The sequence below is a fragment of the Myxocyprinus asiaticus genome, chromosome 31 (assembly GCF_019703515.2).
Source record: "Myxocyprinus asiaticus isolate MX2 ecotype Aquarium Trade chromosome 31, UBuf_Myxa_2, whole genome shotgun sequence".
In the NCBI taxonomy this organism is placed as follows: Eukaryota; Metazoa; Chordata; class Actinopteri; order Cypriniformes; family Catostomidae; genus Myxocyprinus; species Myxocyprinus asiaticus.
The window spans coordinates 8,881,076-8,902,943 of record NC_059374.1 but is presented as its reverse complement, the minus strand read 5'-3'; the positions used below and the strand labels follow the sequence as shown (position 1 = coordinate 8,902,943).

Genomic DNA, 21,868 nt, shown 5'->3' with positions numbered 1-21,868 from the left:
TTACCATAGTTAAAAGGGTTTAAAGACCCCCTCCAGTGAACATCAAGTTTTTAACCTTGTTTACATGTCCATATGGTGTTTTTTATATGCTAAAAGACATAAAAAGACCATGAGTGAAATCAGCAGTCAATGCCATGGCTGAGCATTTTTGCTTTGGAATTGCAGTGTACCAAAGAAAACACTGATTCAGACAGCCAGGGTTTCATACGTCAGAAACCTAAGGAACCAATCTCGTCAGCTTGCGGGGTGGGGCTTTTCATATCAATAGCATATGCTACAGCGAAGCCAGGGGTATCAGGAGAAGCCAGGTGTGGTTACATATCAGTATTTTGCAAGAAATGTTCTTTTTCTGGATGCAAAGTTATGAAAGGACAAATGGTGAGCCTTCGTGTATTACCAAAGGATCTGAAAATCCTAGATAAATGGGTGCAGTGTATTTGGAAAAATCATAATGTCCCAGCAAAACTTCCAGAGAAAACTCGGGTTTGCAGTAGTCATTTTCCAGAGAAATGTTTTGAAAATTTACCCAAAAACAGATGGGTTTTGCCACTTAACTTATATTGAAGCCCAACGTGGTTACATCAATTTATCCTGGGGACACAGCAAGTACGAGCCAACATGTCAACATGTAAGTTTCTTTTTCTTGTGTTTAATCTGTTGACTGTGTCCAACAAATCTGCAGTGTGCTAGATAAAGTTAGCCAATATTAGCATGCCAAGTTACATGATGATTCATGTCAAATGCTGACAGGAAATTTTATATGGCTTGAGTATGTTGATGAAGAAAGTTACGGCAAATGTTACTCAAAACATATACATATTGTATATTATGATGTTAGTTATGATGAACTATATGCCTTTCTCCAGAGACTTTCAATGGTGTTCAAAGTGTTTCTTCCTAACAGCACATCTGTGTGTTTATCTTTACAAGGTAGCTAACTTGTCAGAGGTGGCGAATGGGAACAAGGCTTGTCTAGCAACACATTATTAGCTTTTTGATAAAGTAGTCATGCCGAAGGATCATGTTATCTACTACCATTACATAACTTACGTTTCTAACGTTGTAGAGAGTGATACATAAAATAGATTACCATTGTGATACATCAACTTGTAGGCAACCCTGTGCAATTTGCTCTTTTTCTTCTTCAGAATCAGTTTCATGTTCAAACATATATGGCTGAATTTCTCCAATATTACCACTTGCCATTGTGTAGTGTTTAGTACTTTTACAGTGAACAGAGCTGAAGGTGAGCAAGTAGCCCGAGCTGCAGGTGAGCGGTGCAGGGGTGAGTGGAGATGGAGGCAGGACTAATTTGCATATTCATAGATCTGCACATACTAAATGAGGCAAAGGTGTAGAGTTATATTTAAGCCATTTTAAGGCATGAAAAAAACATTTAAATATGTAATTTTAATAAACAAAGATGAGTTTTTAGGGATTAAACCAGTGACTGGAGAGGGACTTTAAGGCAGTCCACTTCACATTGTACCGCTGGTATAATCATTGTAATGCAGCGCTTAGTATGGAAGATTGAATCCAGACGCACTATCACAGTACACACAGAGAGGGACCGACCAATCTGAATAAAGCAGAGACTTTCGCACCAAATGATAACATTATAGTAATATGTAAATATCTATCCAGAGCAGATATATTATACATAATCTATATATAAATATAACAGAATGCTGGACAACATCCAAATTTGTGTAAGAAGGTCGGGTTTTGGCCTAGCTGGTAGTGCACATGCTTCAATAAGTTGTCCATCGGTGCTTAGGCGAGTGACCTGAGTTAGAATCTGGCTTGTGTCAATTTCTGCCCTAGACCTTCTTAAACCATATTCGGACAGGATTAGATTTATATGGGGATGTGGGGTAATGTAATAATTACCACAGCTTCTCAGTCATTTTAATCCCATGCAAATCGGTCATGTCAGTAATTTTCCCGGATTTTTTATGGACTGTGCGTTCCCGCTATAAAACAGCCTGTAAAAATAACCCTTGGTAATATTAATCCAGTGCAAATTGACATGTTAATAAAAAGCCTGTAAATCTGCCCTTTCCAGCACTTGAGCCCTTTAAATATTGCTGTTTCTTAAGTTCTCAGAGTGTCTGAACTGGATGTTGGTCAAGAGAAGATGCCAGAAAAAATTAGACGCGTTTCACAACTTCAGATAACGCTGGCTGTTTCATTTGGACTGATGCATGTTTTTCTTAAGCATTTTATGCTGTCGAGTGTTTATTTACCCATGTAAGAGAGAAACAAGCAGCTTTTGATTATGATTTGAGAAGAGTGAGTTCGGGAAATTGTGTTGAGCCCCACGTTTCGGAACATAAAATTACATAATGTGAAGGGATTGTCCATGTTTTTAATTCAAAAGTGTGATACAAGATTACAGGCTTAATAATGTCAAAAGTTCTGTTGTATTTAGCCAGATATTCCAATCAATTTCTTCTAATAATCACAGATACAGTATATAGTCATGGTAAATATTTCCTGCATAATTAATCAGCACAGTTTACATTTTCTAATAGAGCTGTTCAGCTTGTAGTCCAAAAAACCAGAAGTCTAATTGGCCATGGGTTCCCTCAGGATTTTCCTATGGGTTTTTATAATGGGGTTTTTTAACTTATGAGTGAAATAAGGTCTGTAGTTAACATTACTAGACGAAACGTGGATGTTTTGTTCTACAACACAAATTACACACAGTCATACCTTAAACTTGAATTTTGAAGCCATATTTAATTATATACTTTTTTTTTTTTTTAAACGCACGTTGGCTTCAAAATTCATGTTTGAGGTATGACTGTGTGTAATTTATGTTGTAGAACAAAACATCCACATTTCGTTAAGTAATGTTTACCAGACTTTATATCACTCATAAATTCAAAAACCCCATAGGAAAATCCCAAGGGAACCCATGGCGAATTAGACTTCCGGGGTCGCCTACAAATTTTAGTCACAGCTGAACAGCTCTATAGGTCAGTTACGCATGACAGCAGTGTGTATATGCTGCAGACACACCCATCTCTTTGATTTTTACAGACATCGCTTATCCCGTGTAAATCAACGGTAAATATTACAGACGTCCGCAGTAATAAATACTCTACGGCCATATGTCGGAAAAACTAATCCCTTCCGAATAGGGCTTTGGACCAACTAAATACCAGCTTTAATTAGATAAAACAGCAAACCAGCTCAGGGTGGTTTATGTTGTTTTTTTATTTATTTATTTTTTAAGCAGAACTGTCTATAAAATGGGTATATATACAAAAAAAAAGAAAAAAGTAAATCTTGCATTTACACCTATGCTTTTGCTTTTGATACTGACATTTGAATGTGAAGAAAATATAAAAATACCATCGTACTTACAGTTGTCTATAATAAAATACTTGGAGGTTAGTGATAAACAAGAAAACACACAGCAATTTGATTATCATATTATTGTGATGCTCATTTACATAAGTCAGCATACAAGCGATTCAGCAGAAGCATTTCAAAAACATAACTAAATCTGCCTCCCAAAACCACACATCATTTCCATATAAAAGGGGCATCACACATTTAGTCTGAATTGCCGTTGCTAAACTTGAGGCATCCCTCTAAGCATGGCATAGCACTCCTGCTCTCAGCGGAGCGAATGGGGAATTGAACTCACCGTTTTCTGTGTTTTCATGCTCTGTGTCAGTTAGGGTGAGGTTGGAGTTGGCTCGGCTAGAAAGGCAGGAACTACGCCCGGATTTGTTATTGCTTCGGCCCCAGAGCCGGACTGCGTGCTCGGGGGACATGATCCCGTCCATTTCTGTGTCAGCATCCGAGCCAACACTAACAGAGTAGTCGCGGTGGGGCAGGCCCATTTCTGTCCTATATGCTGCCATATGGGACGGCACTGGATCTCCAAAGGCCATGTCACTGAGAGAGAAGTCCGCCCCTGACACACATAAGGACACAATGAGAGATCAGTCTGGTATTTTGCATATTAAAATAATTGGAAACTACGGCCCCTAATACCTTTTTGTTTGAAAACCTACTGATTTTGCTACATTTACTATCTTGACTACATGTTTAACCAATGGAAGACAAGGGGAGTGTTCGTTAAACGTGTTTGAAAACACGTCATTATTTTTCCATTCCGTTTAGTGAGTGTGCACAATCTCTTTAAACATTACAATTAGAGTGTGCTCATGTCTGACGGAGGCCAAAGGTACAAGAAAGTAGAAGCTGTTCAGATGGCGCTAACAGCATATTACAGATTTATGCTTGTGAGTGAGCGCAATAATAGTTAGTGTGTCTGAGAGCTATGACGCATTTAGTATTCATGGAGGGGAAGCAGATATTTTTTTCAGGTCACCATCAACTGGACACATTAGAAGGTCATAAAAGACATGAGCAAATCAGCATTCACGGCACCCCCCTCTCATTAAAGTCCTAGCATGCTAATGGCAAAGCTACAACACCGCATTCAGCTCACCTTTTATCTCCCCAGTTTTAGATACTGCTTTTTTTCATAATTGGTGGAATATATTAATGAGGGACCAAATAGTCACCGCAGTCTTTCTTAAATGCTTGATTGCAATTGCTCTCTGAAGCGTATCTGAAAGATACAGTGTGTATCTGGATCTTGCAGGATGAGCTTCCCCTAAGCGTGCATTAGTTCATCTGATGTCAACAAGTAAATGTAACAGATATCTGCTTCAAAATGACGTGGGAAAGTAAAATGATCAAGGGAACATCATCCCTCACTTAAAAAAATAAGCATGCAGGTCACGTGTAAGGGATTATTCACATTTATTATTGTATTATTCGCATTCTAGCCTTTCAAAGTTTTAAACCTTGCGTATTCTCTGATTATACCTATCTGTTAACCTAAAATTATTTTTACTTCTTAATATGCTACACTTTGGTCAAATAAGAAATATTATCAAGTGCTAATGACACAAACACTCCGGCTAATGCCAAATAGCCACTTGACAACTCTTGTTGTTTTTACAGTTGGTTCGATTGCTTGGTCCCAACCCCAGCTTGATTGCACTCCCCTTTGGTATCTTTTCACATTAAATTATTTGGCTCTGGACTGAAGTACATTTGCACCATCACCATGAGTATCATTGTGAGTACTTGCATTAGCTGTTTACCACTGTAGCTAGGTAACAACATGCCAAAAGGAGGTACTAAAAATGGAAATAATTGTTTACTTCACTTTTTTACCCATGTCTTTGTCCCTTTGGTTTTACCACTAAACTTAAAGGAATAGTTCACCTGAAAAAGAAGTTATTTTTCCGTGGAACACAAAGGCAAATTTTGAGGAATCCTTATGCCAGTGATTTTTACAAAACATGTCAAGAAAGTGTCCTGTTCCTATTTTACTCAAAAATCAAAAGAAACAAATAATATATTACATTTTGCATATATATATATAAGCCTTTTTAGGACCATTAAAATTGTTTATTTTGTGACATTATTTAAAAGATGGTCATCATGATATTCTCATTACCACAACATGAAAAATTGTAAAACATTTTTATACATCATTATATTTATACAGTTACTCACATTTAACCCCCTAATTCTCATTACCGCAACTTGAAAAAAGATGGTCATCATGATATTCTCATTACCTAAATATGGAAAAAAAAAAACATATGATACTAGCCATTATACAAGTACTCCCTTGGTACAGCCTTTCATTTCCACTTATTTTAATGAAGTAGAAAAAAATAATTTTACAACAGCATCTTTTTTTACTGTAATACAATAAAACATAACTTTGTTACGGTACCTAGAATCAGCATTGAAAACAATGGGAATCGAAAAGTTGTAATTACGGATGTGTTACTATAATGGGAGGTAAAATGTGGAGAAATGGGAGGTAAAATGTGCTTAACTGTCATGAAAATGTCCCATTGCAATGCAAGGTCCTAAACGTAAGCTTAATTTCCTTGAAGCAAAATGTAATTATATATTTGTTTTGAGTTGATTTGGGGTTAAATATGACCACGACATTTTCTCGACAGGTCAACCACACAGTTCTTTTCCAAAAAAGGACAGTTCAACTGACTATGGCTGTCAAGATCCAAAAAGAACAAAAATAAACCACCATAGGAGCACCATGAAAGCAGTCCATATGACTCTTGCACTATATCCCAAGTCTTCTGTAGTCATACAAAAGCTTTGTGTGAGGATCAGACCAATAAGTAAGTAGTTATATCATATTAATAATAATATAATATTGAAAAAATTCCCTGGTGCGCACCAGACTTTGGAAAAAAGCTTTCACAAGAATCAAACTCTTGTGTCAAATGTACTCAAGTCTGTGCCAAAAGTTCTAGTGTGAAAACATCTTCACATCTTCAAATTATCAGCCTTAAAATTCACCTGTAGCTTCATCTTTGTTGTAATTGTGAAATATCAGACATTTTAAGAGATCTTGTTTTTCTAACCTTGCCTGCTGAACACATCAGCTTCATGGTGCACCACATCTTTGACCCGGCTGACATAGGCCAATCTGGTGTCTTGGTCGAAAGCTTTGAGGGTCTCGCTGGAGCTGTAGGATTTAGGGTTCAGCTTGCTGTCCTCACTGTCAGCAGAGGAGCTAGTGTACCGACGCTCAGTGTCTCGCCTGGAGGTCAGGGAGCGGTAAGGTCTGCGTTCTTTCACTTCCATGGCGACCTTGTCTCTTGTCTCAACATCAAAGGGAGGGAAAGCAGCCAGTTCAGTCCTTATGATTCTACAGGAAGACACAAACAGGAAAAAAAGACAGTTATTATGAATTCTGCTTCTTGTGGTAAAGACATGGCATTGTTATCTTTGGCCGATGCCCCAAGGCCAGCATGTAAGAGTTTTAGGCCAGCTGATGGAAGTGTAACTTGCCCTATTGCACCAGAGCTGTGCTGTCACTACATCTTATGTCTGATGATCATGTACATTTGTTTTTATGTCGGCTAATATAGTTATGGATTTGTCGAAATTGAGAGAAATTGAGACATAGGATTGTCATGTGAGAATAAATTAGAACTGGTTGAAAAAGAAACAAATTAATAAAGTTTTCACCAAATACCATAATTTTTCAAGGCTTTGTGACCTTACAACTGTGATTATTTACAACTGTATATTATTATAGTTATTTTAGTTATTAGTAGGGCTGTGAATCGTTTAAAAATTTGAATAGAATTAATAACATGATATGCCAATGAATTAATTACAATTGAATCACAATGAAAAAGGCACCCAAATATACAGTATATAAATCAAAATATTTATAAATATAATATAAAATAAATATAATTCAAATAGTTCAAAGACATTATTGTGGCAGACGAGTAAAGTATTGATTATACAATACAAAAAGTGTCTTTAGAAGGCAATTTGTTTGGTTTATTTCCATATCATTGAGCATAAGCCTATCAATAGCCTACAGTTATGTTCTCACAAGACGTGTTCTTGGGTTCCATCTGTACATCTGTCAGTCAGAAGTATCCTTTCAGTGAGTCTCATTGTGGTTGCCTTGTGTGTTTCAGCATCTCACAACATAAACACTGCATTTTAGGATGCTGTGTCAATTTAAATGTGGCTTGAAACTTAAAAAAAAATGCATCTTGGGGGCCTGGGTAGCTCAGCGAGTATTGACGCTGACTACCACCCCTGGAGTCACAAGTTCGAATCCAGGGTGTGCTGAGTGACTCCAGCCAGGTCTCCTAAGCAACCAAATTGGCCCGGTTGCTAGGGAGGGTAGAGTCACATGGGGTAACCTCCTCATGGTTGCAATTAGTGGTTCTCGCTCTCAATGGGGTGCACGAGGACCTACTAAGTAGTGGGAAATGGGCATTCCAAATTGGGAGAAAAGGGGATAAAAAAAAAAATTTGCATCTTGAGACCCCTGCTGTCTGCTCCGTCCAGCTGTCTTTGATCAACTGTCAGTTTGTTGTCTGTACCTTGGTCTGTGCAGCTGCGCATTGCCTGTATAGCTGGAGCTGCGCTTACTATCACCTGCTTACGGAGACTCGTAAAAACATGGAGGTGGCATTTTAAGCTGGAATTGCTAAATTTGGTAGGAAAATTCCTTATTACAGTGGCGTGAATAATTGCGTAAAAATGTTTTTTACGCGTTTTGTTTTTTAGAGAATTAATCACACCAAGTTAATGCTTTAAATCACCAATGTTAGTTATTAGCTATTATGTAGCTTTATGATTATTCTTTTTCAAATTTTTCTAAAGACAACTTAATGTTGTGTTAATGTAGCTAAATTAAACATAGCTAATTATTACATTTGTGGTGGGGCCAGTGAATATGTTGGCAGGGAAGGTAAAAATTGAACAGAACTATTTGACAGACTGGGCTAGCAGAAAAATATCCTTATTGTTTAGCTCTACTCATTTTTGCTCGTGCTGCTCATCAGGACTAATTGGATGAAGGCTGCATTAAATTATAAAGAATGTAAGTATATTGTATTTAAAAAACATTTTTGCTGCTGTTAACTCTCCTGTTTTGTCTGCCATTGTTCCAGCACTACTACTAACAAGGATGTTTGTGTTTCGTCCTGCCTCAAGGAATCCCCTGCTCTGCAACTTTTGTCAGCTGCGCTGCTCCAGACCACAATATATGTGTTGTATGTGTTCTCTATTGGTCTCTCTGGCACGGTTTGTTCTCGCCCGGGTCTAACCTGCAGACTTGACAGTGTTACAGGATGCTTGAAACATTCTTGTGTTCCATACATTGCATGTATTTTTATTTTTTTTTCTGCCTCTGTGTATATTTGTTATATACTATGTTTACTATACTACTATACTATACTATTACTATATTACTATTACTATACTATATATAAATGTTTTATGTTTAATTTCTGTACAGTGACCTTGAGCTTTGGAAAAGTGCTATACAACATAAATGTAATATTATTATTATTATTACTATTAAGAAGAAGAATCATAATAATCATATTGATCTACTGACACACAAATCATGGCTTGTATTAAAAGTGATCGATAGCTCTTTGATATCATCTTCTGGTGGAATCCCCAACCTTCAAATGCAGGATCTGAGTTTAGACTTTGCAACAAGAATAGACATGATTCTCAGATGTCTTAGTGCAATGACCTATTTCTCAGGAAAATAGCAAATTGTGCTTTTCACCAGTTCATTAACATACAGTACAACCACAGTTTGCTAAACTCCCACTTGCGCTTTACGCTGACATGAAAATTGTGCTTAGAATTAGTGCTCTCACGAAAATTGGATAAGACACAGTGCAAAGATGTCGCGCCTTGTGCAGTCATGAAAATAGAGCCCATAGTCTCTCAACAAAGTTCTTTGATCATATACCAATTTCAGTGTTCACCAGGCATTAGGGAAAAGCAAAACCACACTTGCTTTCTTTATCTAATTATATCTCTGCGTATCCAGCTATATTATTGTGCTGCTCAGTATAATGGGCAATTCAGACCATATTTTGTTAGCAGGAAAAAAAATTGTGCCCAGACCCTAAAGGACGATAGTTAAAAAAGATGACGTCTGGACAAACTTTTAAAATAGTCCACCCAGAAGGGACGATAATACGCAGCACTGCAGCATTCTGAAACATGATCCATTTTGAAAAAATACTGCACAAGTCTTGTGCCTGTAAACTTTACAACTCAAATAGCCCTCCCTCCTTTTAAACATGCCTTGGAGAAAAATACTGCACTTCCAGCAGATATTTAATTGGCAGGTGTCCCTCTACTGGCTCTGCGGTTTACACCAACAATGCACCCTTATGACTCCTATCAAAAGTATCAAACTAGCAGCGTTCAAGACACATTGATCAAAGGATTATTGTTTGACAATAAACACCAGGGAGAATACTGAAGGAAGAGTTCGCCTAAAAATTTAATGAAATATCATTCCAAACCCGTATGACTCTTTATTCCATGGAACACAAAGAGTCGCAAGTTCGAATCCAGGGTGTGCTGAGTGACTCTAGTTAGGCTTCCTAAGCAACCAATTGGCCCGGTTGCTAGGGTGGGTAGAGTCACATTGGGGTAACCTCCTCGTGGTCCCTATAATGTGGTTCTCGTTCTCAGTGGGGCACGTGGCGAGTTGTGCGTGGATGCCGCGGAGAATAGCGTGAAGCCTCCACATGCGCTAGGTCTCCACGGTAACGCGCTCAACAAGCCACGTGATAAGATGCGCGGATTGACGGTCTCAGACGCGGAGGCAACTGAGATTCATCCTCTGCCACCCAGATTGAGGCGAGTCACTACGCCACCATGAAGACCTACAGCACATTGGGAATTGGGCATGCCAAATAAAAAAAATAAAAAAGAGACTATTTTGTAGGGATGTGCCTGAAGCCGAATACCTTATTCGGAAAGGCACGAATAATGACTTCAAAATGAATAACAAATTTATCCGAATAATAAAAAACATATTCGGAAGACTGATCATCCAACGAGCACAGGCATAAAGCGATATTTTAAATAAACATATAGAAAATTACAAAGCAATGATGAGTTTGTGAAGCCAATATTACTAGTGTAAACCTTATGAATGAAAATGCGCATGGTGATTTAGATCGGATGGCCGCATTCTCGGCCGCATTTGCAGTCTCCGTTAATTGTGTGCATATTAAAAATCTAAGCTTGTAAAGAGTATTAACTATATCATACACATTTTCCACGTCTTGAAATGACTGTTTAAAATGTCTGATCACATTAACGACAAATGTTTCACACAATTCACACGTAAAGATTTATAAACCAACCTCAGCGTGATTAAACATAGCTAATTATTACATTTGTGGTGGGGCCAGTGAATATGTTGGCAGGGAAGGTAAAAATTGAACAGAACTATTGGACAGACTGGGCTAGCAGAAAAATATCCTTATTGTTTAGCTCTACTCATTTTTGCTCGTGCTACTCATCAGGACTAATTGGATGAAGGCTGCGTTAAATTCGAATCCAGTTTCACTGTTGGTTGTTTCACACAATTCACACGTAAAGATTTATAAACCAACCTCAGCGTGATGTTTAATTCCTGACCAAAAGATTGATGATTTTATAGTAGAGCTCGATTGTAAGTTGACCACATTTATATCCACATTAAGGTAATTATCTGGTTAATCCTTTATTCCAAAAATGTTTAAATGCTGCATAGAGGTTTAAATACTTCATAGAGTGTAAATCTATTCAGAATATTCCTGCACGAGGATAATTATTATTATTATCTTTTAATATGCAAAAAAAAAAAAAAAAACGCTTTTAATTTCTAGAAATATAGAGAAAGGCGCGAACTTGCAATTTATTCCACTGCTTTTCACTAATTCTGCACATGTAATTTAACTAATCAGTTATGTCCTCCATAAAAATATGTGAACACAAAATAAGCCTAGACTGTATCATAAAACTTTCTGACAGAGATTTATGGTGCTTTCAGTTTGTAGGCTATATTAATTTATTCTCATTTCTTTTCATATTCATATTTGTATTTAATATTCTCTGCAAAGTGTGTACTTGACATTTTACAATTCCTTGACACCACGTGCCTCCAGAATAACATTGTTACTTGCACACTGCACAGATGTAAATGAAAATTTTGTTTCAGTAGATATTAATGTCCAAAATACCAGGAGAAACCACTATTAACAACATATTCCAGTTTATGTAGCCTACATATTCAGTTTCATCTGGTGAGAAAAAAATAAAGAATATATCAATTATATAATTAAATAATAATTATTATTATGATGATTATTATTATTAATAATAATAATTAAATAGGCCTATCTGAGGTATACTTTATATACAGAAGCTATAGCATAAATGCGAGTTACATTTTAAAATGAGTTTAGATGCACTTCCGGTTTAAACCACGCCCACATCTGGTTCTATCCGAATACAGATACAGTTACAGATAATTCTGTCATAGTAACAGATACAGATACAGATAATGGCTTTGCTGCATACCCCTACTATTTTGCATACACTAATTTGCGGAAATGATTGCCGATTCACACTGTTGTGTTCTAAAGAGGACAAAAATACCTTTACAATACCACAGAAGCAGTAAGTATTACTCCTGTTCTACATTACAAGCCTTGTGAAGTTAAAGATGGCTTTATGTGAAGAACAGACTGAATTTACACAATTGCAACATTACAACAGTAACAGGAATGAATAAATAATGACAGAATTTTCATTTTTGGGTGAATTTTTTCTTTAATACACAACGGGAACGGCTACTTACTGTATATCTGTGCTGAACTATACATCACTGTCCAGCTGATTAATATGCCAGCCTCTGCGCAAAGCCTCATTACATAGCAAACAGCATTGTGAAAGACATTAGGCCTTGATAATGAAAGCTTGTTTGCAACAATGCATTTGTCTCTGACCAAATTACATGTTGTAGCAAGGTGTAAAAACAAAATGGCCACGTGAAGAGAAATATATTGGTGTAGGTACACAGCAACCGTGTATTCGTGAAATCATGGAACCTGACGACAATTTATAGGTCCCCAGTTCTCTACGAATAGGATATTGCACAGCACTGAAGCAGCAGAGGAAGTCTTAAACATGTCGATGTGGATTTATGAAGTTGATTAGAGGTTGGGTCGTTGTTTTCTCTGTGTCTCACTTAAGATAGCGAGGTCTTCCTGCTTGATTCATTTCATTTCCTGCACTCCAGCTCAAATCCACATCAAGTGTGTCAGACAACACAGGGAATTAATATCTCTAATGGATTAAACTGGATGGTGTGCAGTTTTCAGACATTTTCAGAGTTGTTTGTTTTTGGCGACATTCTGAGTAAACTCTAGAGACTGTTGTGCGTGAAAATCCTAGGAGATCAGCAGTTACAGAAATACTCAAACCAGTCCGTCTGGCACCAACAATCACGCCATGGTCGAAACCACTGAGAACCCATTTTGATGGTTGATGTGAACATTTACTGAAGCCCCTGACCTGTATCTGCATGATTTGGTGCATTGCCACACGATTGGCTGATTAGATAATCACATGAATAAGTAGGTGTACAGGTCTTCCTAATAAAGTGCTCAGTGAGTGTATATTTCACCCCAACATCAAAAGAAAGAAATAATGTATATTTTGCATAAAGAAAATGAAGCTTATTTTTAAGACCATAAGATTATTTGTATTGTGACATGACATCTAATGCTCTTTCAGACCCCAACTATGTTCCAGGGACACACAAAAAAATAAAATATATATACACACACACACACACACATATATACACACACCATGCTTTTTCTACTCTAAATGCAGCCATGAATGATAATCTATATATAAAAAAAATAAAATAAAATAATTATAGTAATGTTTGAATTGTTATTTCTGGTGTCCTTTACAATAGATACGGTTTCTGAATTATGCCATTTTTCTATTTATAATTTTTTTTTTGCTTTGTGTCACATGCTGCCATGCTTAATTTCAAAGGAAGATTTTTTTTTTTTTTTAAGTAACAATGTGTAATATGACACTCATAGTTGGATTGTAGCAGCATCTAATCTACTAATTATTTGATGTTTTTTTAAGATTTGTCATATTGGTGCCAAACAAATCACAGAGAATTTTCACAGAGTGATTGGAATAGAAAAAGAATGTGATTTATTTAAGGTTGTTAAGTACATTTATAAAGTATATAATTCTAAGTTTTAATCAGTGTACAATTTATTGTTCTGCATTTAATTTGTTAATTTTCATAGAAAAATATTTTATGTAAATAAATGTATATTTATACATGTTAAAAATATATATTTGAAAATATTTATGAAAATAAGACGGTCACATTACAGTACTAAAAATGTTGAGGGAAATGTGTTAAATTATCATGAAATCTCACGAATTTTCTTTGATTTTGGCATACAACCCCAGCACAAGATTCACCCAATCAGTGAAATCTAGGCTGGTAAAAAAAAAAAAAAAAAAAGTCGTAAGTCAACTGATGCTTAAAAATAGAAGCTTTAATCATAATGGAATTCGGGCCCAGATACTCTTATAACAAAAAAAAAAAAAATAATAATAATAGTTATCTATATATATATAGTGGGACAATATGTCCAACTCACACTCACACATGCATTATAATATACTATCACTGTAAATGTGTGGCGCTCACGCAATAATCCACAGTAAACAATATCAAACCCCCCTTAAAGAGCCTCTTTATAGCCAAGCCCATTGTGGAGTTGGGGTCACCTTTTGTAAGGACTGGCAGCTGAAAAGATGGCCGTGATTAATGACTTGGAAACCTCTGCTCCGGGACCTCTGCTGTAGACAAAAACTGCATTTCTCCTAAAGGCCTGCAAGAGAACTTCAGCTGTTGGCCCGGAATCTCAAAACCATTTGCTTTTAGATTACTATTATTTTTCGCATTTAGAAAGAGTCTTCTAGCTTATAAAAATTCATTCAGAGACAAAAGAGTTTTTATTGCAGCTATTGTGGGTGTTTTGTTAAATGCATTGTCTTAATTTCCAAGAGGCCTTTATTGAAATAACCACGTATAGAGTGTGGATTCCGCATATATGTCATGCTTCTGAATATCGGAGGCCTTGCGTGCACACTGCACAAGGGTGTACCCTTGAAGCCATGTGAAAGGTTTCCGTCTTTTGAGTGGAGCTACAGCCGTCACTTACACTTTGTCAGTTGATGTCTAGTGCAAATACATATCGCTGAAAGAGAAGATGCATTTGATTGGCAGTTCTCCGTAAAGAACTTCAACAGCAGAACTATTTTTGCTCTATATGTGTTTTTTCTATGATAGCAAGTTAAGCTGTATGAATAATCTTAAAAAAAAATAAAAAAATAAAAATAAAAATAGAAGGATAAAAGAGACATTCCTATCTAATCCCCAGAGGACTGTGGAAGCCAAAAAACAAGATATGACAAAAGACATGACAACAAGCCTGATTTCTGCCCTTGGATTTATCAAACTGGAGCTCACAATGTAAAGAAAGCACAATTTTATTTATTTATTTATTTTTTGTTACAGATGGAAAAAGAAAAATTACATTTTGAACACATTTATTTAGTTTACTTGGTCTTTTCCTCCACATTATTACCAATTACTTTTCCAGTCAATGGTGATTACTGGATAAGGATTTAGAAAAATCATTCAAGTTCAAGTTCTGATCCACTAATAAATTATTCACACCAACTTCACCTGCTCAACTTATTGACAAGAACCGAAAAAAAGAAAAAAGAAAAAAAAACTATACTTTTCAACATGCCACTGTATAATTTTTATCAAATGAAGTGCTTCTATACAGATCACAGCACAATCTAAAACACAACATTTATTTATTTTGTTGTCAAATACAGTGCTGCATATTCAGAACAAAGGGCACACTTGCTTGTGAGATATTGCCTATAGGCAATGCAAGTTTATTTATATAGCACATTTCATACACGATGGCAATTCAAAGTGCTTTACATAAAAATGATAATCAATTAAGAACAAGAAACAAGAATAAAAATAAAATAAATGTAAAAAAGTAAAAAATTATCAAAATGAATAAAAAAAGAAAAAGAATACAGAAATAAAATGATGCAGTGCAATCAGTAAGTGCAGTGATGCAAAGTGTACAGTCAGTAAATGCACAGCTAAACAGATGTGTTTTCAGTCTGGATTTGAATGTGGCTACTGTTGGAGCACACCTGATCTCATCTGGAAGATGGTTCCAGCTGCGGGTGGCATAATAGCTAAATGCAGTCTCGCCTTGTTTCGACTGGACCCGTGGTATTTCTAACTGACTTGATCCTAATGATCTGAGAGGTCTGTTAGGTTTATTTTCAACAAGCATATCTGCAATGTATTTAGGTCCTAGGCAATTGAGTGATTTATATATGGGTAATAGTACTTTAAATTAAATTCTAAATGTTACTGGAAGCCAGTATAAAGGACTGGAATAATATGCTCAGATTTTTTGGTTCGGGTGAGGTTTTTGGAAGGTCAGTGAGAAGTCCATTGCAGTAATCCACCCTACTGGTGATAAATGCAAGAACAAGTCTAAGTCTTGACTGGATACAAAACATCTAATTCTCGCTATATTTTTTAGATGATATTAGGCTGATTTTGTTATTGATTTGATGCGACTACTAAGGTCTGACTCCAAAATGACACCAAGATTCCTTCCTTGATTTTTGTCTCAAGACCCCTGGAGTCAAGGTGTGTTCACCTTGGTAATTTCGCCTTTGTTGCCACATACAATGGCATCTGTCTTGTCGTTGTTTAACTGAAGGAAGTTTCGGCACATCCAACTTTTAATTTCATCTATGCACTGGCACAGAGAGTCTATAGGGCTGTAGTCATTTGGCGATAGGGCTTGGTAAATCTAGTCATGTGCATAGCTATGGTACGCAATTATTTTGCCTTTTATTTTTTTTCATAATATGGCCTAATGGGAGCATAGGTTAAACAGGAGCAGTGCAAGAATTGAGCCTTGTGGAACTCCACACGTCATGGATGTCCACTCAGATTTATAGTTCACATAGTAGCCACTCCCTCCTAGATATGACCTGAACCAGCTGAGGACCATCCCAGAGAGCCCAACCCAACCAAATATGGGATATACACTAGGTGTGCATTTAACCTTTTCACACTCGAGTTTCTCTTGTACTGATGGATCTCCCAGCTTAAGTTCTTTAGTGTGCACTGTAATTAAAATAAATCTTAAACTACACTTCATAGCAGATGCATTGTAGGACAGATTAAATCACAGCGGGTGCACTGAGGGTCAGATTATATATTATCAAACATATGTGGTTTTTAGATGTTTATAATGATAACGATAGATTAGATGCGATCGTGAATGCACTTGCTGGCTTTGCACACCACCATATTTTCATTGCAATGCAAGATGGAATTCTGAGTTTGTATCGTCATAGAAGCATACAAAAGGAGGAGCATAGAAGGTTCTAAAAACCTAGCCCTTCCACTCTCCCAGCCCCAGAAGTGGTTGTGATGGACAAAATGGGAGAAGGCTCGAGTGGACTGACTAGTTTGTATATTTTTTTATGTCAGAAAACATGGCCGCAGCGCTGCATCTAAACAGTGTGCTCCGACGGTAACGGCTTTAAACCTTTATTTAGTGATTGTTTTAAAGTTTGTAATATATAAATATAAAAGATATTGTGATGTTGAAAAGACTATTCGAGCAGCTGGTTCATTATGACAACCACTTCAGTCATTATGACAACCGATTTTGCTGGTAAACAGAAGCAAGAATGCAGATCACACCAGTTTGATCGTAGCTGTCTGAGCCCAGCCTAGTGTAATCACACCGGTTTGATCATACGTGCGAAGGGGTTAAGGGTTAAAGGATTAGCCTGTTGCCCAGATCTCAGTAATGAAAATTACACAAGGGTGCTGTCTGATCTTATCTTTCATTCATATTTTTTTAGAAATTATATTCATTGATGTTGTTAAACTAAAGCCTATTGGCTGTTTTTAAAAATGGGACAAGTTGTTCAACATGTCCCACCCCCACTTCCTGTTTAAGTAGGAAATATGTCAAACACCAAATCGAACTGCGCTCGACAAGGCACTTCACGGGGACTTTAAGCACACCCTTACAAAGAAAAAAACTACGGTTGCAGTACCATGGTACTGAATGGTTACCATATTCATATACCATGGTATTTTACATAGTACTCATATTTCAACAAATAATATGGTACTAGCATGGTGCAGTATATGTCCAGAAAATCACAGTGATATCATGTTACTTATTTGTTAGTGCAGCACTGTGTATCACTGCATCATTAGTGCATCCATTACTGCTCTCTAAAAATAACTGTGTGAATGAATCAATCTGTATTGCAGCTTAAAAGAAAAGAGCTAAAGAGTTGGAGGGAAGTTAGTGTACAGTCCCAATGGGGATCAACCGGGTTGGTACAAGGTCGAAAGCCTGCTGTCTTATTGTTAGTCCTCTATGCCCCTGACTGGTGGCTTATAGGGCCCCAACACTACAGCTGAGATGAAAGGATGCCATATATATATGCAAATGGTTTCGGTCTATTCTTTCAACAATTAGTGTGTGTGACAGTGTTAAAGTGAAGCTACTGGGCTCTGAAAGGCAGCCTGGTCATCTCTTTGTTGGATTGTAAGCAGTTCTGAGTCGTCAACATTCTTAAAACTCATGCAAGGCAACTGTTTTGGTGATTAAATGACATTATGCATTACGTGGACACCTTTCAGAGGATTATTGCATTCAATATGGTTTGCTGAACTACAAGAAGGACACAAAAAATAACATTTCCAGAAATGCTTGTCAATTGGCTGGCTTGCTAGTGGGAAACAGGATAATTTAGCATCTCACAGATGCTTTTTACTAGAAAATGTGGTGTGATTTGAGAACTCAATCCATCCCAGGTCTGTTCATGGCTGACCCATTGGCACATGCTAACGCAGCAGGGGTCAAATCAATAAGAAAATTCCACCCTGGTATGTCATGCTGAAATTTAAGAGGCCTTTATGAAATCAGCAAGCGATTTTTCAAGGTGGGTCAATAACTTATGGTATTGGCCACAAGCTAACTTCCTGCATAAACTAGCATGAATTTCCATGCTGGTCCAGTTTGGTTTGTGCAGGTTTGGTGCTGGTTTAGCTAGTGGACCACCATAGCCATGCTGTTCACAAGCAAAACTTGCTGGAGAAGCTGGTCAGCCAGCACGACACTTGTCAGAAACCAATTTAAGTAATCATAAAATATTTTTAGTCACAGGGTAAAATCAGAAGGATTTTATCACTTAGATTGTTTGCTTCACATTATGATCATAATACCAAAATTACCTTAAGTTGGCTCTGAAGAATAAGGGAATTTCTACAAATTTCCTCTTTCACCAAGCTATGACAGACTCCAGACACTCCAGCTTTTATTATTATTTTCTGTTTAAAACATTGCCAACATTGCCACAAGGGCTTGCTTTGGTTAGTGCAATATCATTTCATCGTGATGTGTCAATGAGGATGTAAGAACATGACACAATTAATCCTCTAGTCAATGTTGTCCTTAAATTATGGTGCGAATAACTGGGGGGTCTAGGAGGGGTCTCAGACCCCCTGAATGCAACAAGAGTCCCCCTCGAAAGCAAATTTGCACATTCTTGAGGGGTCATTTATGCGATAAATGAACAGTTATTTTTGAACGCTGTAGTAATACATTAAATTTGACATCAAAATGTTATATCCTGTTCGGAGTGATTTTTCTAAAAACTGATCGTAATCTAAGCTGATCGGAGCTGAGCAGCGCTGCTTCATTTTTTCCCCACTTACGTGCACAGGAAGGGAGAAGGAAAGTCATTTACACTCTTTGTACTGTGGAATTTAATCATCATTGAAGCTCAACAAGTAAAACATCACCCAAATGTGCAACAATGACTTATGCGAACACCAGCGGAGTGGTAGGCCTACTGTGGTAAGTAGCCTCTACAGTTTAATTTTTTTAGAAACCTGCCAGTCAAACACTTGTAGTATGTCCCAAAAATTATAGAAATTCAGAGATCTTCCAAAAGTCAATGTGTCATACCTCCTAAGAGGCCTCCCATACTGTCTTGCATTAAAAAAAAAAAACACTGTCACACAGTGTGCCTCAGCTTTTAAAAAAGTAGCCTGCTGGAGACACCAATATATGAGAGCCATCATCCAAAACACAACATACAGTATGCTGGTAAACTCTTTCTTGTGTTTCAGAAACCTTGTTTTTTTGCTCTGTAAAGCAACTGGTCAGAATTTCATACACGTTCCCAATTCCGAAAAAGTTGGGACAGCATGAAAAATGCTAATAAATACAAAAATGAGTGATTTGTAAATTATATTCTCCCTTTGCTATATTGAAAGCACTACAACTACAAATTATATGATGTAATTTGTATTACATTTATTTACTTGTGAATTTCATTGTTTTTTGAAAATGTACAGGAAATTCAAATCAGATGATTGCAACCCGCTCCAAAAAACAGGGGCAATTTAAGACTAATAACAATTTGACAAGTTGAAATAACAAGGCGATGTGAAACAGGAGATGTTAAACAGGTGAGGCAATCGTGTCGTAGTGTATGCGGAGCCTCCAAAAACAGCCTTGTCCTTCAAGAGCAAGGATTATTCAAGATTTGTCCATTTTCCAACAGATGCTTCAGCAAATAATCAAGCACTTTACGAACAATGTTCCCCAAAGACAAATTGGTAGGATTTTGGGCATCTACAGTGCACAATATAGTTAAAAGATTTAAGGAATCTGCTCAAATATCGGTTAAGACTTTACTATGCAAAGCAGAAGCCCTACATCAACACTGTCCAGAGGTGTTGCCGACTTCTCTGGGCTCAGTCTCATCTTAGATGGAAAGTAGAACAGTGGAACTGTGTTTTTTGGTCCGAAGAGTCCACATTTCAAAAAGTTTTTTGAAAAGCCATCGTGTTATCCGGGCCAAAGAAGAAAAGGGCCATCCAAGCTGTTATTAGCGTCAGGTCCAAAAGCCAGTGCCTGTATGGGCCAGGGGTGTGTCAGTGCCCATGGCATGGGTAACTCGCACATCTGTGAGAACACCATAAATGCAGACAGATATGTAAAAATTTTGGAGCAACATATACTGCCATCCAGCACAGTCTTTTCCAGGGATGTCCCTGCATTTTCCAACAGGACAACTTCAAACCACATACTGCCCGGATTTCAAGTGCATGGTTGTGTAAGCAGACAGTGTGGGTGTTAGACTGGCCTGCCTTCAGTTCTGCCCTGTCTCCAATTGAGAATGTGTGCCACATTATGAAGCACACCATACGGCAACAAAGACCCTGTACAATTGTGCAGCTAAAGACCTACATAATCCAGGATGGACTTCAAAGACATTAGTCATTAATCTTACAGTTCATAAAAAATCTTTTTTTTTTTTTTTTTTTTTTTTAACACTGGACACTTAGTTTACTAATCTTAAACCATGACCTGCACTGCACATAAATAACTAATATTGGCATTATATTCATGCTGGTTAGCCAAAGGGGAACTGGCTCCCACAGTGAGCCTGGTTTCTCCTAAGGTTATTTTTCTCCATTAACCAACATCTTATGGAGATTTGTGTTCCTTGCCACATTCGCCTTCATCTTTCTCACAGGGGTTCAAAATACAATTATTATTTAATAATTTAATATGTATACACAATTTACAATCATAATTAATCAAACTAGATCAGACTTTATAGATATTACAGTTTCATTTTTTGTTAATGCATGATTTTCTGTAAAGCTGCTTTGACACGATATGTGTTGTGAAAAGCGCTATACAAATAAAAATGACTTGACTACATAATGGATAATTGGGGGAAAATTCCACATTCTAAACTTAATAAACTTGTGTCTTCAGTGCCCAAATGCTTAATAAAATGTTATTAGAAGAAATGGTGATGTTTCACACTCGACTGTCCCAACTTTTTGGAGCGCGTTGCAATCATCTGATTTGAAATTACTGTACATTTTCAAAAAACAAGGAAATTCACAAGGAAAAACATTATATAATGTGTAGTTGTAGTGCTTTCTATATAGCAAAGGGTGAATATAATTTACAAATCACTCCTTTTTATTTTTATTAGCATTTTTCATACTGTCCCAACTTTTTTGGAATTGGGGATGTAGTTTACAGCACCAAGTTTAATTTGAGATTGTTATGGTGCACTCTGTGCTTCTAGTTGCTGACGGGCTTAAATTAATGCTTGTTAAAAATTACTTAAGGTTTTTTGTAGAAATGGGCTAAAGTTGAAAAAACAATAGCAAGGTTGTTCTTACCCATAGCTAACCTTAAATTGATGTATTGGTGTAATGACCGTACACAAAGTATAAATAACAAGAATAAATCAAACTTTTAATAAGCTTAGACTATATCTT

The 21,868-nt window shown here is 36.9% G+C and overlaps 1 protein-coding gene across 1 annotated transcript in view; it reads right to left on the bottom strand.

Moving 5' to 3' along the window:
• LOC127422211 (teneurin-4) overlaps positions 1 to 21,868 on the bottom strand; it is a 427,215-nt gene that overhangs the window by 276,132 nt on the left and 129,215 nt on the right. The window contains exons 2-3 of the mRNA XM_051665548.1: positions 6,441 to 6,727; positions 3,659 to 3,931 (exon numbers count right to left, since the gene is read on the bottom strand). Coding sequence (XP_051521508.1) covers positions 3,659 to 3,931; positions 6,441 to 6,663 — 496 coding nt within the window. The 5' untranslated portion in view covers positions 6,664 to 6,727. The remainder of the gene's footprint in view (positions 1 to 3,658; positions 3,932 to 6,440; positions 6,728 to 21,868) is intronic.